This window comes from Hippopotamus amphibius, chromosome 6 (genome assembly GCF_030028045.1).
Source record: "Hippopotamus amphibius kiboko isolate mHipAmp2 chromosome 6, mHipAmp2.hap2, whole genome shotgun sequence".
Taxonomy (NCBI): domain Eukaryota; kingdom Metazoa; phylum Chordata; class Mammalia; order Artiodactyla; family Hippopotamidae; genus Hippopotamus; species Hippopotamus amphibius.
The window spans coordinates 84,392,548-84,420,494 of NC_080191.1; the positions used below are offsets into that span (position 1 = coordinate 84,392,548).

The 27,947-nt window shown below is 39.6% G+C and overlaps 1 protein-coding gene across 1 annotated transcript in view; it reads right to left on the bottom strand.

The window, feature by feature from the left end:
* COL19A1 (collagen type XIX alpha 1 chain) overlaps nucleotides 1-27,947 on the bottom strand; it is a 375,262-nt gene that overhangs the window by 101,791 nt on the left and 245,524 nt on the right. The window contains exon 15 of the mRNA XM_057737773.1: nucleotides 19,851-19,904. Within this exon, the coding sequence (XP_057593756.1) occupies nucleotides 19,851-19,904 (54 nt within the window). The remainder of the gene's footprint in view (nucleotides 1-19,850; nucleotides 19,905-27,947) is intronic.

Consider the following 27,947-nt stretch of genomic DNA (forward strand, 5'->3'; position numbering starts at 1 on the left):
CAAACAGATGGAGGGACATACCATGTTCTTGGATTGGAAGAATAAATATTGTGAAAATGACTATCTTACTGAAAGCAATTTATAGATTCAATGCAATCCCTATTAAATTACCAATGGCATTTTTCACAGAACTGGAAGAAGAAATTTTAAGATTTGTATGGAAATGCAAAAGATCCTGAATAGCCAAAGCAATCTTGAGAAGGAAAGACAGAGTTGGTGGAATCAGGTTTCCTGACTTCAGGCTATACTGCAAGGCTACAGTGATCCAGACAGTATGGTACTGGCACAAAAACAGAAATATAGATCAATGGAACTGGATAGAAAGCCCAGAGGTAAACTATGGTCAACTAATCTATGACAAAGGAGCCAAGGATATACAATGGAGAAAAGGCAGCCTCTTCAATAGGTGGTGCTGGGAAAACTGGACAGCTGCATGTAAAAGAATGAAATTAGAACACTCCTTAACACCATACCCAAAAATAAACTCAAAATAGATTAAAGACCTAAATGTACGGCCAATCACTATAAAACTCCTAGAGGAAAACATAGGAAGAACACTCTTCAGTGTAAATAACATCAAGATCTTTTTTGATCCACCCCCTAGTGTAATGGAAATAACAAAAATAAATAAGTGGGACCTAATGAAACTTCAAAGCTTCCGCACAGCAAAGGAAACTATAAGCAAGATGAAAAGACACACTTCAGAATGGGAGAAAATATTTGCAAACGAATCAACAGGCAAAGGATTAATCTCCAAAATCTGTAAACCGTTCATGCAGCTCAATATCAAAAAAAAAAACCACCCAATCAAAAAATGGGCAGAAGACCTAAACAGGCATTTCTCCAATGAAGACATACAGTTGGCCAAGAGGCACATGAAAAGCTGCTCAACATCACTAATTATTAGAGAAATGCAAATCAAAACTACAACAAGTTACCACCTTACACCAGTTAGAATGGGCATCATCAGAAAATCTATGAACAGTAAATGCTGGAGAGGGTGTGGAGAAAAAGGAACGCTCTTGCACTGCCGATGGGAATGTAAACAGATACAGCCACTATGGAGAACAGTATGGAGGTTCCTTGCAAAAGTAAAAATACAGTTACCACGTGACCCAGCAATCCCACTACTGGGCATATACCCAGAGAACACCATAATTCAAAAAGACATATGCGCTCCAGTGTTCATTGCAGCACTATTTACAATAGCCAGGACATGGAAGCAACCTAAATGTCCATCAACAGATGAATGGATAAAAAAATGTGGTACATATACACAATGGAATATTACTCAGATGTAAAAAGCAATGCAACTGGGACATTTGTAGAGACATGGATGGCCCTAGAGACTGTCATACAGAGTGAAATGAGTCAGAAAGAGAAAAACAAATATCGTATATTAACACATATGCGGAATATAGAAAAATGGTACAAATCAACTGGTTTGCAAGGCGGAAATAGAGACACAGATGTAGAGAACAAACATATGGACTCCAAGTGGGGAAAGCGGGGAGGGTTGGGGGCGAATGAATTGGGAGATTGTGATCTCAAATTGTACACTCTAAATATATGCAGTTTATTGTATGTTAACTGTATCTCAATAAAAGTTCTTAAAAAAAAAAAGTAATGACAGTGGCCACCAGAAGGTGGAAAGACTAGAGAATAGATTGTCCTCTAGAGCCTCCACTGGAAGTACAGCCCTGCTGACAGCTTGATTTCATCCTAGTGAAATTGATTTTGGACTTCTGGTCTCCAAACTGTGAGAGAATACACTTCTGTTCTTTAAAAAAAAAAAATAACAGCACACATTTATATAGTGTGTATTGTGTGTCAGGCACCACACTGAGGGCTTCAAATGGACTCACTCATTTAACCTGTACAGTGATGCCACGAGGTACGTACCATCATTATTTCTGACTCAGAGATACAGAAAATTAGGGTTTGAAATGGTCACACCAAAGTCACACTACTGGTAAGTGGCAGGCTAATATTGAATGGAGGCAGCCTGGGCCCAAATTCACTTCTTATTTACTCTATTCTTTTAACTTAAAAGCAAATTCTCAGCCTAAAATAATTTTTGCAGAAGTTTTTTTTATCGTGCTGACAAATACTAGGTGATCGCTCTCCCATGGTCTACCCACCACACTGAAATTGAAAAAAAGTTCAGCAAAACTGTGCTTAGCCCTTCATATATAAGCCCGCACTGTGCCTAATGCCGGAGGGGGGCAATGACCACTTTGCCTTCAGCTGCAGTCCTGCTGTAGGGCTGAGAGAGGCCCTCTATCTATTTCCCATGTCTATCTTCATATATTCTCTTCCTCCACGATCAGGAGATTTATGCCTGGATATTCCCTGAAATTCCTCCTTATCACAACTATACTTGAAATGCATCTAATCTTCATCTGCAGAGCTTGGAGAGTAGGTGGTCAAAGGATATATGAAAGGGCGGGGTGCTTCAGGGAGGCTCTGGAAGCAGGTTAGGAAGAAGCAGTGTGATGCGGGTTGCACGACACAGAACAGGTGGCAGCATGCATGAGAACAGTAAAAATAATGGGATGGTGCTAATTTTTTAAAAACTGGGTGAGAATTGGGTCTGGTCTTTTACAGGCTGGTTATCTGCCTGTGGCATGCAGCTGTATTCCATTAACCAGCATGTATTCCTCACCCAGAAGCCTGATCTTGCAGTCGAGCAAGCCACTGGGGAACTCAAGGTCATTCTTCCTTCTAAAAACAATAGCGAGAGCAGAGCTCACTGAACAGAGCCACCAGCCAATAGAAAAGCCCAGACAATATTGTTCAGATACCCACAAGATTAATAAACCTATAAAAGTTACTTCCACATTTTCACATGTCCTGTTCTTGCCATAAAATGTCAGACCCACAGAGCTGCACTCCAGATGAGGTCGATCTGAAGTTTTAGGCTCTGGTACTTCATCTGCTGATGAACATTTATGATGACATTTTCTTTCTTGTTCTTTTAGTACCTGGGATACTTTGGGTACCACAAATTCCAAATGTAATGTAGCAGAGATTTTCAGCTAATGGTCTAGCCTGCAGGCAACACTTTATACAAACTCTCCCAGAGGGCAGAAAAACTCTGCAGCGACTGGCAGAAGAGACTGGTGCGGAGTCCTCCACCCCACCTGTCTGCAGCCAGGGGAGTAGCGACTCCCTGGGTTGATCTGAAGCCACCAGCAAGAACAACCTCCAGCAGCATAGGGATAGTGACCATAGAGAAACACTATGCATATAAATGCCAACAGCAATTCTCTGTTTACTGTCAGAAAAAGAGTACAGAGCTGGGAGTCTTGGAATTGGCGGCTGTCCTATAGCCACATTCCCCAAGAGATGTGCTATTTTTCTATTTTCTATTCTGATACAAAGCATGGCTGGAGGAGATCGAAAGAGTCATTTGTTTCCAAGTTTAGCAAGAGCTGTCAGTCCTGTAGCCCATCAATCAACTGTGAGGAGGAAGAAGTGAAAGACTTGTGGTGACAGGTCTGTAGGCATCACACGGTGTTGGTAGATGCTTCTGGAGGCTTGAGAGGTCACCTTCTCTGAGGTTTGCATTTATAAGGACTTGTCAAGGAGTTGCTTAGGTGACCCAGACCCAGCAGAGAAGAGAGGCCAACCCTGAAGGGCACGCCAGCTTTGGCTAATACTCTCAGGAGCTCTACTAGGAAAACCAGCTGAAGGCTTATGGAAAGGAAAAATGTCCCAATATCCTGCTCCTGATAGTGACCTGCAGCACAGCTATGCAGGTATCATAGCTTCCTAATGTCTATCTTTTATGCAACTCTGCTTTGCTCTGTTTGAGTTGGATTGGGAGACACAGGACATCTGGGTTAATGTGATAAGTACACAATAACACAGCAGCTTTAAAATGCTCCTGAACTCCAGGGAGACACACCTGTTCAGAACCCAACTGTGCTTGTGTGTAATTACCTGAGTGGTCTATCAACCTGGTGTGGGGAGAGACCCTGATGCTGTTTCCTACTGCAAAGAACCGTGCCTGGTGTGACGAAGGGAATTAAAGTTACATTCAACTTGGGAACATACACTCTCGGCAATAGTTTAAAGCATTTAAAAAGGTTTTGCTTTGTTTTTGGTTTTGGCTGAAAGCTTGCTAGAGGTGAAAGACAGAGAAATATCATAATGTCTGCCACCAGCATCATCAGATGTGAGTGGGAAAATGGTGAACTGTTTTCATTATCACCTCCTTAGAGTTCAGCCTGGACTACACATTCCCAATGTTTAAAGGATGGGAAGAGTTCTCTGTTAAAGCTTCTTCAGTCCTGGTCTTGGACACACTTTCACTTTTCAGCCAGTTCGTGCAGTACGCTGAGCTTGAAGAATCCACTTTTGCCTTTTTTCACCTCCCTGGTCTTCCCTGTGAGCTCCCTGTGCCTGTCAGTGCTGGGCCTTTGGGTCAGCTTTAGCACACCCTAGATGTCCTGAATCAAGGTCTCTGTGGCTCCTCCGTCACTCTGCTCCCTCTCTGGCCCTCCCTCCTGAACTGTCTTCCATCCTTCCTCTTCTCTGAAAGCATCCTTTAGTTCTCCATAACTGCTGACTGAGCTTCCATGCACCAGCTGGGTACCACTCATGTCTGAGCACCAAAGCTCTTCAGGCTCTCTTACTAGGGACTCCTTTTAGGATTCACAAATACATATTTTCAGGTTGTATACAACGTCTTCTGGCCCTGTGGGTTTTCAATTAACTTCGCTAACAATCTTTGAAACATCAAAAACCTCTGTGAAGAAAGTTGTACTAATCAACTTTCTTCAAAACATGCTAAAAAACAGCTTTGCTACAAGAAGAGACAGAAAGTTTGTTATTGAAAAGTAATTTGGGCTAATTTTCAAGAAATATTTCTAATTTTCTAATGGCTAGTAGATAAGGCAGAGATCAGTAATTTTTTTCTGATATTAAAAAAATATTAGGAAGCCTAACTCATTCATAGGAATGGTAAGATGAAGCATACTTCAATAATACAGTAATTGCTGGGAAAGTTAATGTCAGGATGAGTTTTTCTCCTATATATTTCTACCTACAACATTATATGTAACTTGGTGAAGCATGTTTACACTGATTTATGGTGGTCTGAACATGTCTGTCTTTACAGTTGGAATGAAAACTCCTTGAAGGCAGGAGTTTCAATCTTTTTTTATCTTATCACAACACATGTTACCACCCCCCCCCCCCAATGTTTGCTGAATTCAATAGAATCTTTTGCAAGAACAACTTTGAGGGTATAGGGAATTTCTTGCTTGTTGGTTTTGGTAGCTGGTTGCTACCTGAAATGGTAGCAAACTGAGTAGGGGGTTTTGCTGCTTCCAAACTCACAGAAGACAGGGCCAACAGATTCAGATTAATCTAAGAATCTGGCTAAATAATTGAAAACAAAGCTGCAGTGAGCTCCAGTTAAGTAGAAAAGAGCTTATGGATGGATTTTTTACCAGAATTACAACATGGAAAGTTGTCTCCTAACTCTGAGAGAAAAATCAATAACGCGTTGGAAAATATTTGGGAAATCAATTTCTTTTTCTTTTAAACACAGATCCTTTTATTTATCTTAAATATTTGATTTAAATGAGTTTTTTCATTGTCTTTTGGGATTTAATTAAGTTAAACAGTTGTAATTTTAGAATAGGGTCTTTTTCTGAGAATGCTTCTGCTGTAAATTTTTAGTGGCTAAGGAGATACCAACACTCCATCCCCACCCCAACCCCCCTGCTTCAAATTGCTGAAAACTCTCAATTTGCAGCATATAATTTCTGAAGCAAGGAGGGGATTCATTAAGTGTTTATACTATGGTTATATATCAACACAGAAGCCTCAAGTTCTCCTTTATGGGATTAAGTGGGAATGTGGGCAGATAGTATGTGCATTAGGTGAAATTTAAGGTTTCTGGGAAGGGGCTCTTATTTCTGAAAATGTCTTACCCACCTTCTGGTTTATGTCTAAAACTTCATACAGAAAGACTGGTTTATTTGGTGCTGGGTTTTATCACCAGCTCCAATGCAAATGTTCTCGGGAGATGTAATACTAATGTTTCAAATTCATACAGCTCAGGATAATTCTAAATATGTTTTCACTTATATTTTCTTAGGTGGCAGGGTAATGTGACTGCAAAATACATCACCTTATTTGATTCTCATAAAAACTAAGTGAGCTGGGTGTGAGTATATTCTCCATCTGACATGGAAAAACAGAGATTTTCCCCCAAACCATAGAATAAACAAATGGTAGAACCAAGTCTAGGAGCTGTTCCATGCCAATATATTTCTATGGATCATTCAGTAAGTGTTTCCTGAGAGCAAGCTGGATGGGACAAAAAAAGCGAGGAGTAAAGCGATGGGTTGGGGGACAGGAGAAGACAGCACCAAAGGAGGAGAGGGTACAGAAAAGGGGGGTGCAGATCCTGAAGCCTGAGGCCTTGGGCGCTCACTTTCCGGCACGGGGCTCTGAGAAATGGAGTTCAGTTTTAAAATGAACTTTGATCGTAAAAGGTGGGACTCAGAAGAAAAAACTACATGAGGATAGTAACCAGAGAACCTGGAAAATTATCAACACTTTTGCTTTAGAAATAGGAAGTCATCGATTAAATTCTGGGAAAGTAAAAAAACAATAAGCAGATGGCAGAGAATGGTAAAATGGGGTGACAATAATAATATTATTAAATAACCATAGTTACCCTTGGAGAGTAATAATGGAGTGGCAGATACATATGCTGTTGCATTTTACTCTTACAACCATCCAATGAGGTAGGCATTATCCTTATGTTACTTATAACAAAAAGTTAACTATCTTACCCAAGATCATACAACTAGTAGACATGAAACCCAAGTTTCTCTGACCCCCTAACTTTGATATTTTACCTCTTTCCTTTATCTGCCTCACAGTGAGAGTGATGACGGATAGGAGAAAAATCAATGATCTTAAAGCTGGTTAAAAATATCAAGCAGGGCATTTAAGGCTAAGAAATCACAGATTTATTAATGAGAGACAGAATCTACAATGGGCTGAGCACAGAGAGCTCTGGGACACAGTGTAGATGTAGCTTTTCAAAGATTTGGGCAAGGACGGATCAAGAGGAAAGTGACCAGGATGGGAGGAGGGTGAGGATAAGAGAGAGGAGCCACAGGCAGATACAAGAAATGTTGAAATCAAGGAGGGCTTAGATTAGAGAGAGAAGGGAGAGGGAGATTTCTGAGAAGGAAGAGGAAAGAAGTTGGCAATCCCAATCAGCATCTTAAGTAACTTTTGAAGTTCAGATGATACCAGATGAGAGGTAGAGTCTTGGCACTTAGGAGATGGTAGAAGAAAAACAAACACACAAATGGTCAGAGCTGGTGAGAAAAAGACTAACTAACCAAGAGAGTAAGATTGCTTAGGGACCATTCTGCTAGGCTGAAATCCCTATGAGCATGAAATTGCAGTGGACGAACAGTCATGGGAAAGCAGTCACACTTAGTAAGAAGATGAAATACCCTTCAGACGAGAGTACAATCGTGTCATTGTATTCTTGTGGAAGAGAGATTTGTGTATTGGCATGTGGGAATCTGAAGGATGCAAGGGATACAGCAATATACTGGTTCAAGCATTTGTCAAGGGCATCTTCTGGGGACCTCCCCTAAGAAAGGTAAGAGCAGTTTTGTTAGAGGCCAGTTGCCAACGCTTATTCTTGGTGAATCTCTGGAAATTCTGAGCAGCAGTGATCTTCTCTTGTCTCAACCTGGTTCCCCCCACCCCCCAGGGGCATATACCTGCACTATAACTTTGAAAGATCAAGAGCTCCTAAGCGTGTCCGTCTAAGATAGTGCCAGCAATGCTGGTTCAGAAGTTCAGAAGCAGCGTGATTAACAGGTGAGGGATTGAAGCAAAGGCAGATTCTGGATCTTGAATAAAAAATGTTCACATCTGCCACTTTGGACATGTTTCAAACGCACCCCTCTGTGTATTCCAGAAGTGCTCACTTGAGCTGGGCTTGTCTCTGCTGACCTGCACACTGAGCTGTGTAACTGAGGGAACTCAGGGAGAGGCAGTTTATGGTCCTATGAATAAGGGAAATACTCAATATGTGACCTGATTGTTTTCCGAAATTGCACAGCCCCTGGTTTTACTTGTCCTTTTGGAACAGGAGTGGGAGGATGAGGCTGTGAAGTGAACGCATTCAATGGGTGTAATTAACCCATTTCATAAAAGCAGATTTTCTAAATTATGCTGGGAAGCTCAGAAGTTTTTAACACTTTGCTTTCCAAGGGAGAAAAAAAATCATTTTGAAAGGAGCTTATTTTCCCTTATACCATGAAACAAATCCATCTAACTGGTTAATAAAGCACACTGCATTCTTGATAGAGTGCTTTGTTGAGACTTTGTTGACGGATTTCCATCGCATGGTAGTTAGAAAAAAATGATTCCTCCCCTAATGCTGTGAGTCTGCTTATTCAGCCACAAAATGTTTCATACTCATCTCCCCTCAGTATGTCCTGCAAAAGCAACAACATTATTTGTCAGCTTCCTGTAATATAAGGAGCGGCAGGAGTCTCAAAGGGGGCTAGCCTCCCCACAGGAGCAATGTCACTGACCCCGCGCAAAGTGATGAAAGCCACAGGGGCATGAGAGCTAGTAAGGATGGAGACTGTGCAGCAAATTATCTGCATCCAGCAGTGTGGTGTCCCCCAAAGCTCACCATCAACACAAACCATACCTGGGGAACAGCTGTGCCTGTACCCCCTGGTCTGACCTCAAGAATCTCTCAACATGCCTCTCAAATCTGAAGGGACGTTGGCTCACACAGCCTGCACCTATCAATGCTGTGAGTTTCCACTTACTGTAACTGATAACATTCAGTCTCTTTCAAAGTGTTGGTGCTTGTCAGTTGTCAATTCCAAACTCCCTAACCACCCCTCCTTCAACCCTCCCCAGCCCCCCACCGCCCCGCCCTGTAACCATAAGTTCATCCTCTAAGTCTGTGCTCAATAGTATGTAAAATCTAAATAGGAAAAGAATTTGAGAAAGAATAGATACATGTATATGTATAACTGAATCCTTTTGCTGTACACCTGAAACTAACACAACATTCTTATTCACCTAACCTCCAATATGAAATAAAAAGTTGTTTTAAAAAAGTGTTGGTAGAGATAGTCAGTGGGAACTTGTTGTATAGCAAAGGGAGTCCAACTCGAGGATGGAAGATGCCTTAGAGGACTGGGATGGGGAGGGTGGGGGGGACTCGAGGGGCGGGGAGTCAAGGAAGGGAGGGAATACGGGGATATGTGTGTAAAAACAGATGATTGAACTTGGTGTACTCCCCCAAAAATAATAAATAAGTAAATAAAATTTTAAAAAAAAGTGTTGGTAGGATGACAATGCTTCCTATGCAGAGAACATGTGATTCCCAGGCAAATCCCTGAGACTTCAGACAGCCAAGCTGGTGGCACTGGCTTACATGCTGCCGAGTTACATAGAGGCCAAGGGCACGTGCAAAGCTCGAATGGCTGGGGACGTGCTGGACAGCTCTGGACAAAAGCAAAGTGAGGTTCTATTTGGGGGTGATTGGAGCCTCCACCTTCATCTCAAATGTATTACATCAAGGTTTCTTTCTGATCTGTAGGTTGTACTCAGGATAAATCTGCAAATGACATTTCTCAGCTCAACTGAACCCCATGGTTACAGAGGGTACACTCAGGGAAGTTCTAGGAAAAAATTCCAAATGAGTTCATTTTTAAAACACTTTGCCCCATTCTACAAAGGATTTCAGACAAGAGAGAAGATGCTGACACTCTAGGTCAGTGAAAAAGTAATTAGTGATATTAATCTCAGCCCATCCCACAGGATGCTTTTCCTGTCTTGTCAAAGAAATTTGGAATATTTCAAGCATGCTGAAAACTATAGACTATAATATGATAAATTTCCATGAATCCCCAATCCAATGTTGTCAAATCCTAACCATCTGCCATATTTGCTTTAGATCTTTTTACTTTTTAATGAAATTACAGATATAATTGAAGTCTTCCAGTCTTACTTTCTACAAAATTTTTTCTATTTCAGGTATCCCAGATAATGCTGAAAACTTGTTGCTTTTCTACTCACAGAACTTCTTTTAGTCTCGCCTTTGATGGAAACAATGGCCTATCAGGTTGTAGTTGCTGTGCAGAGAAAACTGACTGCAGAGAAGCCTCTTCCTTCTCGAGGCCCAGACTTTTCTTATTGTCAAAATGGAGATAATCTTTTTTATTTCACAGAGTTATACAAACGGTAAAATTAAATACCATATGGAGATACTTTTGCAAACTATATCATCAAACACAAATTATAAGATTATTTAGGAAATAAATCTCCCTTTCTGAATATTTATCAAAGGCAAATCAGATTTATTAAGACCTTACTGTTCACCCACCACAAAGAAACTGTATTTAATCCATGCCCTGGGTCAACTAATAACAAGTTTGATGACCATATATCAAGGATTTCAAATATTCTGAACCATCATTGCTATACATAATGTGTGTCATTCAGAAGCCTTAATAGCTGGTTTCAATAACATGACCCAAAATGAAGAAAAGGAGTCAGTGGCTATAAGAACATAAAATCCTTTCTTCCCGAGTGTATCTATAATTAGTAAAAAACTCAGGCAGTCAGAAAGTGGCTAATAATGTCTCACTGCTGCTGTTCGTTGGGAGAAAAAAAGAGAAGTAATTAGGGAATGGAACCCAAGTGCTAGTTTTCACATTCTCAACCTGAGACCCCAGCTGCCTCACATGCATGTCTACGGATTCTGTGGCCACACAAGGTGACACTGGAATTTTAATAATGTTGGCAACAGCTGTTTTGTCTGGGACCAATGCCCCAGTGGGGGACGAGTGGCAATAAAAATGATTAACTGGCCATGTCTCCATTTTATAGGTCTTAGGTGTCTTTATTTTTAAATCTGAGGAAGTCATCTTATTTTTATTATGAGTAAAATTACTATTCCCATTGACACAGATAAATGGTTAGGTTCATTTCCTCTGAAGATACTATCATTACAGTACATGGCCTTTAGTCCTTTAATAGACCAAAGAGACTAAGGTTCTTTGCTGAAAGGAAAACTGAGAAACAGAAAACCCTGATCAAGTCAAGGCTTGTAGTCGGATGTTGAGACTATGAACAGGATTCTCAGCGAGACATGATGGGCATATAGTTACACACAGAGTGCTTTAACAAGAAATCAAATGTTTTAACCAGACATTTTTGTCGTCTCCTTATTGAGCAGGCCAAAATGTGTTGAGGGTACTAACTCTCCTTGGGGGGGGGCGCCTTGCTATTGGTTGTAACATGAGCTCTGCATCCTTAGTCCTCAATGCATAGGAAATAAGGTTGGAGATGAAGACGTAAAAGTCAGGGATAGTGATGGATAACGGGGCACAGGTGCAAGAAGGTATTAATTCCACAGCGTTTCCAGAGCATATACTTTCATAGTTATAACTGCTCATCTCAACCTGCAGCCTAATAGAAAGGAAGCCTAGGTCTAGCTGTGAGGAAGAGAGAAGAATGACTTATATGTGATGAGTTTCTCCATCTTCAAGGAAAAACATGGTGCCCCCTGGACTAAGGCTGGGATGAAATGAAGCAGGCTACTGTCAAAACTTTGTCCATTTCCTTGTTTTCTCAGCAAACGAGTGTGTTCCATGTCCATGCGAAGACTAAAACGATGTGCTACAACGATGCTGCCTTCAGAATGATCAGTAGGAATAATAATTTCATCACATCAACATAAAAGTCTAACCACCTGAGATAAACACACAGAGACCTAGAAAAGGGAGATGTGACAGTTGATTATTTTCCTTGCCCCCCCCCCCCCAATTCCCCTCTCATGAGGCTAAACCACTCAAATCCAAAGCCTCCTCTGGCACTGTTCTTTTCCTGGCTCTTTTCTGTTCATTGAATCCAGAAAGCTCTCACCCATCTCAGGACCTTTGCACATCTTTCCAATTGGAAAGTTCTTGCTCTGGGCCTCACACGTCTGGCTCCTTCTCAAGTAATGTCACCTAGATGGTCAGAGATACCACCTTGTCCACCTTAATGGGAGCAACAACTCTTCCTTCCAAACCACTCTCATGTTACCCACTTTATTCCCCTGCAGCACCACATATTAAGCTGAAATTGTTCTGCCTACCTACGGAATTGCCTCTTAACCATCGTCCCCTACCCCTGCACATGATAGAGTGTAAGTTACTGAAGGTAGAGACCCTGGCTTTAGTTTGTCTGTTTGTTGCTATGTTTTTTTTTTTTTTAAACCAATGTATACTCAAGGTTTGTAGTAACACATGGTAGGTGGTAGATAAGCACCTGTATTTATCCAATATCCTTAATTTACTCTTTTAACTGTGTACCCACCTGTGTAACCATAACCTCCAGGACTGAGCAATAACTTATGCTTTAAAAGTGAAAGAAGTTCTACGCTGAATTTAAAATGAAAATGGAAACAACCCAGTTGTATATATTTTAAATCATATCATCGCTTTAGAAAAGAAGCATAAATTCCACCAGAGTCAGCTCCCGCAAAACTCACGCTGTGGACTTTTATCAGCGTGTTACAATAGGTTGGCATTTTAGAGAAAGTTAAGGGCTTTCACTTCTAGAGAGCATCTGGTTGACACTGAAAACGTTGATGAACTAGTATTTGTATTTAAAATACAGGATAAGCATAAGATGCAACAAAATCCTGAAAGTAAATTTTGAAAATTATGTAGATTTATAATTAAGCCCCAAACACGGAACAACTTCCAGACCTTGGACAGCTTCCTGAGGGCTTATGAACAGTCATTCTTGTCCTAGAGCTTTTCCAGTGGAAACAGTAGAGGGAGCTGCTGCCCTGCATTACAAATTATTTGCATTTCTGTTTTCAAATAAATCGCAGCGCTGAAATGTGACACATGTGAGCCCACTGCTCAATTCTCTTAATGAAACAATGAACAGAAACAATGCAAAAGCAAAAAAGAGAAAGGAAATCAAGAGCCCTGCCTGCAACAGGAAGGAACGATAACACATTTTCAAATTAATGTGGTTTTTAATAAACACATTTACAGAGATGATGAATGAGAAGTGAAGCGAATGTCAAACGGGTGGGCTAAGACGTGCTGCCTTTAATGGCTCATTAGTTAAACTCTCCTCTTATGCCTCATTGCCAGCTGCTCCACTCTCCCTTCTAAAGGAATGAAAACCCAGAATACTTGGAAATAAACTAAGGCATGTCATGTCTTGAGACTCTCCAAGCCTCATCATCCCAACACGAGGACACTGTTTTCCATTCCTTATGTGACTCAGATAACTAGAAGGCTTTAAAGACAAAGAAATTTTTATTGGAGAGTCAGTGAAAGTGGCTGGGATTTAGAGAATATCACATCTAATAAAATGCAGCAGTTCATCACAGACAAACAGGTCCCACAAGCAAATCAGTCCCACAAAGTAAACCAGAGGAGAAAAAATATCCCTGAACACTTAGACCTGTTGTTATTATCACCTGATAGGAGTAACTTTCGTACGTCTTCAGGAGGAGGTGTACATACCCAGATAAGTATACCATCTATAGAGCACGCCGTCTTCTGTTTTAGCAATTCATTGAAAGACATTTACATTTCGGTTAACTGGATTTTTGAAGAGAAAAAAATGTGGCGGTTTAATTACAAACTCAAGACAATCTCTCCTATTTACAATACTATGTGTGTGAACAAATGTTCAAAATAATAGTAATGGATTTAAGGTATATTTAGATAGAGATTTATGTTTACAATATTTAGATAGAGATTTATGTTTACAAAAAGTTCTTTCACATACATGGTATGTGATTCTAGCAGTAACCGTGGGAAGATGATGAGGCAGGTGCTATCACTTCAGATTTACAGAAAAGGAAATGGAGGCCTGGAAATGTCAGGTGGATTGTCCCAGGACACGTAGTGAGCAGGAGTTTTCCCACGTTATCCCTCTGGCCTGAGGCACTGAGATGCTGGGCTTTCCAGTGGAAACATCAAGCCTGTTCTGCATATGGTGTTCAAGTAAGGCTGATCTGGGATCTAGCAGAATAAAGGTGGGTTTAGGGATCCGTTCCTGAGTTTCAGTTCTATTACCCTCACTTATACTTGTGTGATCTCAGGCAAGTCATTTGGCGTTTCTAAGCATCCTTTGCCCTATTATAAAATGAGCATCATTTCCACTTCTCATGAGAGTTGTGAGGATTATGCAATGTGCTGGCAGAGCTAGTGCTGTAATAATCTCTCCCAATCCATCTCTCTTTCTTTGAAATCTGTTTCCTCAGGAGTTACTGCTATTTCCTTCCCCAGCAAGAGGCTTAATGCTCTCGTGCTTCCTCTCTGAAAACCTGCCCTCAATCATAATCTTAGTGTATTTGCAGGTATTATCAATCCAAGACATCTCTGCTTAATGGTTTCCCTCCAACGGAGAACATTCATTCAAAACAAGATGATAGAAGTTTCTAGGGGGAATTTGGGAGCTTTTCTCTTTGTATATGTAAGATTTTCTCTGCTTATTAACAGGAAATTGGACCAATACTTTGTAAAAAGTGTGTTCTTCATGAAGGGTTGTGGCCAGCTCTGTGAACCTGTTAGTTGTTCCTCAATTATCAGCATCCCAATTAGGAATAATTTTATTATATGCAGATTACATGTATGTAAACTTCAACTAAACCTGCCTCAAAGAGAGGACACACTGCTATTAAGTATTGGAGTCATAGATATGACTGATGAAACAATCAATCCATGAAGAAAATCTAATAACAGTTCAAAAATCTACTTTTAGTAAATATTCCTTTATTAGAATTTTCCCTCTAGGAAATGTACTCTCTCAGGGTGAAAAAGGTTGTCCTTCCACACACACAAAGTTGTGGGAAATTATTCTATGTAAACAACTTCTCTTTTTGGTACAAATGTTTCTTAAGAAAGTGAGAAAATACAAATTTGGCTTCGGAACAAAGAATCACAGATAGAATGGTTGGTTAAAATGTTTAATTATTTGAGTTGCTTTAGGCCATTAGCGACTTCTATTTTTTTTCAAATCTTTATTGTCGCTCCCCTGAATAGCAACACTACCTTTGATTTAGGGAAAATCTCTAAAGCCCTGGAGGGAAGAACATTTTCTTGAAGAAATTGAGCAAAGTTATCAAAGGATGCATGCCTCCTGAAAATTCCTATTCCTTGGTTCTTTTCAAACAATCACATGGATCAGAAAAAATCAATAAAAATCTTCCTCTAACTTTTCTGAAGGCTAATTGCTCAAACATATATATACACACACACACTATACTATTCACTCCTTTGAGGGACATTACATATTATTTGATTATTGTTTGATATGAGAAAAAATTCATATTTTTTATAGTTCACATTGTCATAAGACATTCTAACACGTGCTTTAGGAATCTCACTTGCAGCCAGTAGGGTGAGTCAGACACCATCTCCTGATCTCGGTTGGAAGGATTTTGGCTCCCACCAACCCTTCCTTCTTTCTCTTGTTACCTTCCTTCCTGCTGTGAAGCGGGGGCTCATCTCACACGAGGTATAATGTGGATAAAGACAAATAAGTGAAAAAAACAACATTTTGATCTAAAAATGCCCACCAGTAAAGGGGGACGTCTCTTAAGCTATATGTAAACTGTAATAAAATACAAATGACTGTATGGGGCATTCTGACAGATAAAAAATACTGTGCTGGTATTTTAAACAGTAAATACTGTGATAGCTGCAACAGATCTTACTTACTCTCAACAATCCAACTACTGTGCCACTAGAGTGACCTATCAGGACATCTGGCCCTGGGACTCTCCACTCAGAGCTCCCCACAGATTGTCCTGGCTTCTCAGGCCGGCTGTGTGGAGCTCACAGCAGGGCTGCCAGGACGCTGCCGGGCTGGCCCCGACCTGTCGGTGCTGCGGTCAGAGCTGCCTGGCCGCCACCTGCCCCACTCCCGGGCTCAACACTCGTGCTTCTATTCAGGCTGCTTCTCTCTGCCAGCAGCTCCTAGCTTGCTCTCTCCTTCCCTTTTATTTGCTTTACGGATAGACCTTCCCAATTTTTATAGAAATAGCTTTACTGAGGCACAATTGATACACAAAGAATTGCACGTATTTAACGTGTACATTGTAATGAATTTGGACAGATGCAAACACCTGTGATCTCATCACCACAACCAAGGGAACTGACATATCCAGCACCTTCCAGACTTTCCTTGTGTCCCTTAGTGCGTGTGTGTGCATGTGTGTGTGGTAAAAACACCTAACGTGAAATCTACCTTCTTAATAAGTTTTGAAATGCATGATAATGTATGGTTAACTATAGGCACTACGCTGTACGCAGATCTCCGGGACGTAACCATCCTGCATAACTGATGCTTTGTACCCTCTGACTAACACTCCCCAGCACCCCCACCCCTCAAACCCTGGGAGCCACTATGTGTTCTCTGCTTCTATGAGTCTGACCACTTTAGAAATCTCATCAGGTGGAATATGCAGCCTTGTCCTTTGGAGACTGACTTATTTCACTCAGCATAACGTCCTCCGGGCTCATCCATGTTGTCGTGATGAGCAGGGATTCCTCCTTGTTTTTAAAGGCTCCACCTCTATGCTTCATTTGTCAATTCCAGAAGGAAACCACCCTGGCACTATCTTTTCTAAGTTTTCTTCCTCTATTTTCTGTGAGTTAAATACTTGAAGGGCAAGGACTATATCATGTTCATTTCTGCCAGTCCAGCTCCTAACATGGTGTTAGGCACATAGTGGGCCTTAAATAAATGTTTAATAGTCTGTGAAACTATTAAACAATGTGAATTAGGAGCAGGTTGTTTTTTTTATAAGCTTGTTTTCTAATGTTCATTAATATGATCTTGAAAGGACTGATTTGGAAGAACTCTGTTCATTTCTAACCATTTGGGAAACAACAGCCCTCTTGCTAAAGTACACTATGTTTAGAAAAATTAAACATGAAGGTGGCATAGGAAAAGGTGGGGAGCCAGATATTTCACCTTTTATTCGATGCTGCCCTTAGCGAATTCCTGCAAAAATGACAAGGTGCTTCATAGGACTTTTTGCAGCATGGTGGTATGCCTGCCACCAATTCAACCTACCATGTGAATAACTTCAAAAATTCAAAAGCTGATGAAAAATGTACCCCGAATTAGAGTTTTGATAATACTTGTATTGGAGAGAAGATATTTTAATCAACTAAAGGAGTTATCCCAGAATCAAAAAGACAAAGAGTTTCCATAAACCACAATTCTTAAAAATGAGCTGATGATATAGTCTAATACTTCTTTTTAAACAAAAGCTGACCTGTTAATAGAAAGGTTTTTTTTGTATAGATTTTTCTCCCCCATTTTTGTAGTTTAAGAAATTGGTATTTTATTATATTACAAAAGATAACAAAACACTTTTTCTTTTAAATACTGTGTACTCAGGATTTAATGAACACTGTATATTAGACCCATAGCTGAGTTTAAATTCTAAATCTAATACTTGAAATAAAATAAGTACTTCTCTCCCCCAAACACTCTGGCAACAAATAAAACCTGTGGAATTGAATATTATGAACTCTTTTATATGGTCACATATTTCTTAATCTTCTAAATTCCTCAGTAAATTCATTTGATCTATAGCTGAGAACTCATTTCAGGATTTGGTGTAATTGTGTTCTCTCCTAGACATTTGGCAAGCTTGTCATAAAGGCCTCTATCATTCAAATTCCTCCTTTGAGGAAGCAATTATCTTGTCTTGAAAGCAGCATCATACGTTTAGAAAACTATGTGAAGGTCTATTCTTGTCTGCTAGCTTGTACCAGTTTTTCTTGTTTATAGCATGAGACAATTACTGAAAATCCTACAATGTGTTCTCTCTTTTGCCAGAAAATCTGGGATAAAAATCAACAAAGCTGAACCTTTTAAAGACTGGATTCCAGGATGCCCATTTACACATTTCCCCTCCCCCCACTTGTTTTATAACCAATACCAATTAATACCAGTACATTGGTAAAACAACAATTGACTTGAATGGCTAAATGGATGAAATGAAATCAGGACAGAGTGGCAATCTTTTTCATTTTTGGCATGTGACCATACCATAAGTGATTCCTAAGAGACTTGGTCTAGAGCCCTCTAGTGGTGGTACAGATGGTTCTGGTCTTTAAAAAGTCACTTATTTTCTTCATTTTACCATCCACAAAGTACATTCATTTAACTTATTCATTAAATAATTAATAATCACATGCTACATGCCAGAAACTGTGCTAGGCAAAAATAGAGGTTAAAAAAATTCACAGGGCAGTGGCCAGAAAGATACAAAAGATAAGGAAAATAAGAGTTACCAAACAATGTGCTCTACCTGCAGGAGGTAAGCTACAGGATTCTATAAGCTCATAGGATCGTGGAGGATGACACATCACGTGCTGTGAGCACTGACAAGGGCTGTGTGGGAGACCTGGGGTCTGAGCTGAATCCTGCAGGTGAGGGAGTTCACCTGGGCCTTGGAAGAACATTCAAAACATGTGGCATTTTGAGATCGTAAAGGAAGATGACACTACGGGTTGCAAAAGAAGGAAGGGCACAGAGGAAGATAGACAAAGATAGGAAAATGGCAAACTTTGAAGAGATTAGAATGGCTGTAGAAGATGTGGAACCCACCTGGAAGGACTGGGAAGTTATTAAAGAGTTTCCTACCAAAGCTACATGACCAGAGTTATGACTTAGAAACATTACTCCACTTGTAGAAGGTGGAGGCAATGAGACCAGCTGGCAGAAGCCTACAAAATTATAGATACAAATTGACAAGGGCCTAAATAAAGCAGTGACATGAGGTATGAGAGCTACTGGGAAGCAGAATGGACATGATTTAGGGACTATTTGGATGTGGAGGATGTGGAGAGAGAGGAAAAAAAATCTAGGATCATTTTTATTTATTGTTTAGTTTTGGACAGGCTACATTTGTAGTACACAAGAGACCTCTAAGTAGGGATACTGAGCAGGCCATGGGGTGTAGAGCCTGGAACTCAGGAGGAATGTCTGGGTGGAAATAGAAGACTGGGATTCTTTAAACCATGCAACATATAAATAAGGGAAAGGGGAAAAGCATTATGGAATGAGACAAAAAGCATGGCCCCAAAGGTAGGAGGAAAAGATCCATGTCAATGAACCAAGAGAATAGAGAGTTTCAAGGATGGAACAGTCAACAGGGTCAATTCCTATCCCGCAGTAAAATAAGGTGAAGCCTGAAAAGCACTCAGGGAATCTCGTGACTCAGAGATATTGGTGACCATAGAGAATGCAGGGCCAGTGGAGTAGCCTGGACACAAACCAGACTCTAGTGGGTTGAAGAGTTAGCAGAACAAGAAACGGGATACTTTTTCTAGAAGCCTGTGATAAAGGATGAGATCAGCTAATTGACTATGAGATCTTTGCGGCTCTTTTAGCAACACCATTCTATGAAATTCTACTAGCAAAGCAGTTGTGTTGAGAAAAGTGGGCATGCTTCCCCACATGTCTCACTGACCACCAGCCTGGATGTTAAGAAACTGAGGAGATGGGGCTCAGGTGGGTTCAGCACAGGATTCGCTGATCTGGGACTCGGTGCGGGGCACCCCTGCAGGCAGTGCACTTGCTCCTGTCTGGGGAATGAAGTGGGCAGGGGGCAGCTGGCCACCAGCCTCCCTGATCTCTGGGTTTATGGTGGTGGGAGATGCAGGGAGCACAACCATATTAAAAAGCGGAAAGATGGAAATGATTATTGACAGGGGATTAAAATAACCTGTAGATGAACACATGGAAACACAAAGGGACTCTGATGAAATACCCTACTGTTTACTCACAGGTGGTCCTGGAGGCCCTGGTTTTCCTGGAGGGCCTGGTTTTCCTCGTCTTCCCTAGAAGCCAAAGAGAAACAGACAATAAATACTGTGGTTTCATTTTATTTTAAGATGAGACACTATTAAATGGCAATTTTAAAGACAGTAAAAATTAACTGAAAGTTAAAAACAATTCCACATCCATATGACCTTTAAAGATCAGTGAAGTCTAAAAGCTATGGGATAATTCTTAACAGCCAAGATGAGAAAAACAGTGCCTGGAATGAATAAATTGTGGCTCTTATTAGCCGCCCTTTAAAGGCTGTCTACCTTCATACTCTAGCAAAGTAATATAAAGTATCTAAAAGATGGGCTAAGATTGGCATTTTATCTGATAATTCAGTGGGTTCAGATGCAATAATAAATGCATTTGTCATCTTAAATTGGTATTTCTCAAAGAGTGATCTGAATTCCAATTTTATAGGCATTTCCTGAGGGTGATATCAGGTATTAAAAATATATTTTTCTGGGCTTCATCCTGGACTTACTGGTTTAGAATCTCTGGGGAAGGGATCCATGAATCTGCATTTAAAAAACCACTTCAGGTAATTCTCATGCCCACTAAAGTTTGAAAAGCACTTCCCTAAGCCATATTATAATTATATATGTTGCAAAAAGCACATTAACCAGCTCTTTTCTTCTCTTTGGATGGTTAAGCTGTTTTATAAGTGAACTAAAATGTTCACTCCTTGCTTATTAATCTTCATTATTGTAAGTGAATGTTGACTCCCCGAGTTCACAACTAGCTAAATTCCAATTGCAAGAGTCAGAATGACATTTCTAAGTATCCGTGTATCTAATATCATTTAAAGAACATTTATTTATTATACACTTATTTTCTTAATTTTTTTTTTCCTTTCTAATAGAAGGAAACAAGCTTGGGTATGGAAAGCACACATTTGAATGAGAAGCATTTCTGAGCAAGTTTTGTAAATATGATCATTCTATTTCATTGTTACTAATAACTTTATTTTTTTTACCATATTGGTAGCATGTTATATGTTAATACATATTAAGGCTTGTTGCTACTTAAAAGGTAAAAGTATTAGGCTGATCTTTCAACTATTTTTGGGGAGAATTATAAGCATGAACACGGAAAGGCCCATTTCACTGATTAATTTTCTTGCTCTGAAAATGTCAGGCAAAGTTGCTTGATTTCTCTGGTCTTCATCTAGGCTTGGGGTGGGGCAGCAAATCCAATGCTTGCCAAAGCAGCAGAGTAAGCTTTGGGAGGTAGGTAAGTAAACAAATGCGACACTGTGATTGGGTGGGAAATGCTTCCATTAATTGCTGAAGGCAATTATGTGAATATAGCTGATTCACTTTGTTGTACAGCAGAAACTAACACAATACCGTAAAGCAATTATACTCCAATAAAGATTTAAAAGAAAATAAAATAATTGCTGAAGGCAAGTTAAGTACACACAATCAAGGACTCCATATAAAAATAGCAGCTGTATTCATAAAGAATCCTGGCTAACAACTACAGCACAGATTTTTAAAAATTTCATTAAAACCAGAAATATAGTTAGTAGTATTTTCATGTACATTCTGTTTTAGAGATCTGAACCTTGGAGTTCCTTTGGGGGTTGTACGAGTAGAATGAATATATAATTTAATATTCTGTATACTGAACAAAAGTTATACACATAATTTTCTGGTCTTCCAGTTTACACATTCTGAAAATCAATAGGTTGGGTCTTTTAGTAAATGCAAGTCAATTGGTCACTGAGGATTAATCAATATAAAAAGTTTACTTAGAAAGTGGAAGCACTGTAATTTATTAATTTATAAGAACACCAAGAAACAAAATGAATGACATGGGAGTAGGTGATTAGTTCTTTCTTTTAGGTTGAGGTAAGTTAAAACCATAAGATGAACTTTTGTGTGCTGTCTCCTTTCCTTAAAGGAGACATATATATTGATCTGGGCAGGAAGTGGGGAAAAGGAGGCTATGGGTCAACTTTTATCATAGAGTTAATGTTTAAGATAAACCAAGGCTCAGATATTGTAACATAACATTGTTGGGTCTTAAGAGGTGGAGTAAAAAGCATTCATGATTCTGTATAGTAAGGGCAAGCTCCCAAATTCTTGCACATCACCACTGATTTACACCATCGTTCAAGGCAGCCTTGCAACTGTCAGAGTGCACGTAAATGTCTCTGAAAGAGCACAAGGGAATGCTGATTTTCTTTATGCCTCCCTGCTAAGAGTGGACATGCAGGTGTTTGAGGATCGTGAAGTTATTGGAACATATTGTACACAGATAACTTCAGCCGGCACGTATTTTCAGTTTAAATGTGGTTTCTCGGCTTGAATTTCTAGTATTATCCTGAAGCAGATTTGAATAATTGTTTTCTTTTCCAGCTTTATTGAGATATAATTGACATGTAATATTGTGTTAGTTTCATGTGTACAAAGTGATGCCCTCACACACATATAGTTTGAACAAAGTTAGTGAATACCTCTATCACACTACGTAATTACCATTTGTGTGTGTGTTGAGAATACTGAAGATCTACTTTCTCAGCAACTTTCAAGTACAAACACAGTATTGAGAGGGGGAAGAGGAGGGGTTGGGGTGGGATGAATTGGGAGATTGGGATTGCCATTATATACATTAATATGTATAAAACAGATGACTAATAAGAAAAAATATCAAATTGTACACATTAAATATATGCAGTTTATTGTATGTCAATTATATTTCAACAGAACTCTTTTTAAAAGAAAAAAATAAAATAAAACAACAACAAAAAGCCACAGTATTGTTAACTGCAGTCACCATGCTGTACATTAGATCCCCAAACTCCCTCATCTTCTAACTGGAAGTTTGTGCACTTTGACTGGCATCTCCTCATTTCCCCCTTCCTCAGCCTTTGGCAGCCAACATTCTGTCTCTGCTTCAATGAGTTTGGCTTTTTTAGATCCCATATTCTAGGGCTGAGGCTGTGGATGGGAGGGCCAGGGAGTACCCTCCTGATGTAGATGGAGAAACCCTTTCTGTGTGTTTGTTTCCACTTCTGTCTCCTGTTATTTAAGGCCCTTCATTACAGGGCTCATTCTAGACCTACTGTAAAGTGAGACAAAGAGTGGGGACTCGGATGTGGGTTGGGATGAAAATCCCAGCAAATAACAGATAAATGCTGAGCTGGGCATGGCCTTCCTGACTAGGATGCTTGTTCCCAGGTGGGCATTTGTTCAGAAGAAACTCTGATGAATTGGGGTCTCGCTGAATCTCCAAATGGATGGAAACCCACCTTTTCAGGATAATTACAACTGAGCTAACCCAACAGGTTTCTGAAAATTGGAATATAAATCATAAAATGCAGATTTACCGTATCAGGTTGCCCTGGAAATCTCAAAGTGCTCAACATGTAAGTTTCCTGTTTGGCAATGGTGTAAAGGTTTTTAGACAGTGGCTTAGGTATTTGTCTAATGATTTAAGCCCAGTGGTGCTCTAACCAGATCACGCATGAGCATCCTCGGGAGACTCAGTTACGGATTGCTGTCCCCACTTTCAGACTTTCTGACTCAGCAGGTTCGGGATGGGACCTGAGAACTTGCATTTATAACAAGTTCCCAGCAACGCCAATGCCACTGGCCTTGAGACCATACTTGGGGAACTCCTGTTCTAAACCTCAACCTCTTATTTCACATTTAAAGTCAGGTAGTCGTGCATTGCCCATAAACTTGTAAACCTTGTAGCTCAGAACACAAGAGATGGGTTCATTTTGTGATTGCACATATCTTTAAGAACAAAAAGCCCATTGTCAATTTCAGGGCCACCTGGATTGGAATCCTAGCCTTTTCTCTTATGGAGGCTTCTTGTGTCAAGATGTCTGTTGCTGTAAAATTGGTACTTATAATACTTTGCAGCCTGTTTGTTAAGAATTAAAGAAAAGAGACTAAACAACACACTATTAAACAACTAAGAAATCACTAAAGAAATCAAAGAGGAAATAAAAAAATACCTAGAAACAAATGACAATGGAAACACAACGACCCAAAACTTATGGGATACAGAAAAAGCAGTCCTAAGAGGGAAGTTTATAGCAATACAGTCCTACCTCAAGAAACAAGAAAAATATCAAATAAACAACCTAACCTTACACCTAAAACAACTAGTGAAAGAAGAACAAAAAAAAAACCCCAAAGTGAGCAGAGGAAAGAAATCAAAAAGATCAGATCAGAAATAAATGAAAAATAAATGAAGGAAGCAATAGCAAAGATCAATAAAACTAAAAGCTTGTTCTTTGAGAAGATAAATAAAATTGATAAACCATAGCCAAACTTATCAGGAAAAAAAGGGAGAAGATGCAAATCAACAGAATTAGAAATGAAAATGGAGAAGTAGCAATGGACACCACAGAAATACAAAAGTTCATGAGAGACTACTACAAGCAACTATATGCCAATCAATTGGATAACCTGGAAGAAATGGATACATTCTTAGAAAAATACAATCTTCCAAAACTGAACCAGGAAGAAACAGAACATTTGAACAGACCAATCACAAGTACGGAAATTGAGGCAGTGATTAAAAATCTCCCAACAAACAAAAGCCCAGGGCCAGATGGCTTCACAGGCGAATTCTATCAAACACTTAGAGAAGAGCTAACACCTATCCTTCTCAAACTCTTCCAAATTATAGTAGAAGGAGGAACACTCCCAAACTCATTTTACGAGGCCACCATCACCCTGATACCAAAACCAGGCAAAGATGTCACAAAAAAAGAACATTATAGGCCAATATCACTGATAAATATAGATGCAAAAATCCTCAACAAAATACTAGATAACAGAATCCAACAGCACATTCAAAAGATCATACACTACAACTTAGGGGGAACAAGTTCAAGCGTATGGGGAAAAAAATCTAATTATTTTAAATTAAACAGAATCACATTTCAGTTTAAAAAAAAAAAAAAAGATCATACACCATCATCAAGTGGGGTTTGTCCCTGGGATGCAAGGATTCTTCAGTATATGCAAATCAACCAACGTGATACATCATATCAACAAATTGAAGGATAAAAACCGTATGATCATCTTAATAGACGCAGAGAAAGCTTTTGACACAATTCAGCATTCATTTATGATAAAAACTCTCCAGAAAATGGGCATAGAAGGAAATTATCTCAACATAATAACAGCCATATATGAGAAACCAAAAGCCAACATCATTCTTTTTTTTTTTTTTTTAATTTTTTTTTTTTTAATTTTTTTGGGGGTACACCAGGTTCAATCATGTTTTTTTTTTTTTTGGGGGGGGGTACACCAGGTTCAATCAACTGTTTTTATACACATATCCCCATATTCCCTCCCTTCCTTGACGCCCCCCCTCAAGTCCCCCCCACCCTCCCCGCCCCAGTCCTCTAAGGCTTCTTCCATCCTCGAGTTGGACTCCCTTTGTTATACAACAACTTCCCACTGACTATTTTACAGTTGGTAGTATATATATGTCTGTGCTACTCTCTCGCTTCATCTCAGTTTCCCCTTCACCCCCCGCCCCCTCCCATACCTCGAGTTCTCCAGTCCATTCTCTGTATCTGCTTTTTTGTTCTTGTCACTGAGTTCATCAGTACCATTTTTAGATTCCGTATATGTGAGTTAGCATACAATATTTGTCCTTCTCTTTCTGACTTACTTCACTCTGTATGTCAGATTGTTAAAATGGTGAAAAACTGAAAGCAGTCACTCTAAGAACAGGAACAAGACAAGGGTGTCCACTCTCACCACTATTATTCAACATAGTTTTGGAAGTTTTAGCCACAGCAATCAGAGAAGAAAAAGAAGTAAAAGGAATACAAATTGGAAAAGAAGAAGTAAAATTGTCACTCTTTGCAGATGACATGATATTATACATAGAAAACCCTAAAGACTCTACCAGAAAACTGCTAGCACTAATTGATGAGTTTAGTAAAGTAGCGGGATACAAAATTAATGCACAGAAATCTCTTGCATTCCTATACACCAACAGTGAAAGAACAGAAAGAGAAAATAAGAAAACTCTTCCATTTACCACTGCAACAAAAAGAATAAAATACTTAGGAATAAATCTGCCTAAGGAGGCAAAAGACCTGTATGCAGAAAACTTTAAGACACTGATGAAAGAAATCAAAGATGATACAAACAGATGGAGGGACATACCATATTCTTGGATTGGAAGAATCAATATTGTGAAAATGACTATCTTACGCAAAGCAATTTACAGATTCAACGCAATCCCTATCAAATTACCAATGGCATTTTTCACAGAACGAGAACAAGAAATCTTATGATTTGTATGGAAACACAAAAGACCCAGAATAGCCAAAGCAATCTTGAGAAGGAAAGATGGACTTGGTGGGATTAGGCTTCCTGACTTCAAACTATACTATAAGGCCACAGTGATCAAGACAGTATGGTACTGGCACAAAAACAGAAAGGTAGATCAATGGAACAGAATAGAGAACTCAGAGATAAACCCAAGCACATATGGGCATCTTATCTTTGACAAAGGAGGCACGAGTATACAATGGAAAAAAGACAGCCTCTTCAATAAGTGGTGCTGGGAAAATTGGACAGCAACATGTAAAACAATGAAATTAGAACACTTCCTAACACCATACACAAAAATAAACTCCAAATGGATTAAAGACCTACATGTAAGGCCAGACACTATAAAACTCCTACAGGAAAACATAGGCAGAACACTTTATGACATCCATCAAAGCAAGATCCTTTTTGACCCACCTCCTAGAATCATGGAAATAAAATCAAGAATAAACAAATGGGACCTCATGAAACTTAAAAGCTTTTGCACAGCAAAAGAAACCATAAACAAGACAAGAAGACAACCCTCAGAATGGGAGAAAATACTTGCCAGTGAAGCAGCGGACAAAGGATTAACCTCCAAAACATACAAGCAGCTCATGCAGCTTCATACCAAAAAAGCAAATAACCCAACCCACAAATAGACGGAAGACCTAAATAGATATTTTTCCAAAGAAGACATGCAAATGGCCAACAAACACATGAAAAGTTGCTCAACATCACTAATTATCAGAGAAATGCAAGTCAAAGCCACAATGAGGTATCACCTCACACCGGTCAGAATGGCCATCATCAAAAAATCTAGAAACAATAAGTGTTGGAGAGGGTGTGGAAAAAAGGGAACTCTCCTGCACTGTTGGTGGGAATGTAAGCTGGTACAGCCACTGTGGAAAACAGTTTGGAGGTTCCTTAAAAAACTAAAAATGGAACTATCATACGACCCAGTAATCCCACTACTGGGCACATACCCAGAGAAAACCATAATCCAAAAAGAAACACATAGCATAATGTTCATTTCAGCACTATTTGCAATAGCCAGGACATGGAAACAACCTATATACCCATCAACAAATGAATGGATAAAGAAGATGTGGCACATATATACAATGGAATATTACTCAGCCATAAAAAGGAATGAAATTGAACTATATGTCATGAGGTGGATGAAACTAGAGTCTGTCATACAGAGTGAAGTAAGCCAGAAAGAGAAAAACAAATACTGTATGCTAACACATATATATAGAATCTGAAGAAATGGTACTGATGAAACCAGTGGCAGGCAAGAGTGGAGATACAGAAGTAGAGAATGGACTTGAGGACACAGTGCTGGGGTGGGGGGTGAAAGGGAAGCTGGGATGAAGTGAGAGAGTAGCATAGACATATTTACACTACCAACTGTAAAATAAATAGCTAGTGGGAAGTTGCTGTATATCAAAAGGAGATCAACTTGATGATGGGAGATGCCTTAGAGGTTCAGGACAGGGAAGGGGGGAGGGAGTTGCGGGAGGGAGGGGATATGGGGATATATGTATAAATACAGCTGATTCACTTTGGTGTACTTCAAAAACTGGTACAAGTGTGTAAAGCAAAAATATTCCAATAAAGAGTTAAAAAAAAAGAATTAAAGAAAAGATCATACGTAAAATTCCTACCATACACACACCCATTAGGACAGCTAATTTCAGGAAACAAAATAAGTGTTGGTGAGGATCTGGAGAAACTGGAATGCTTGTGCACTGCTGG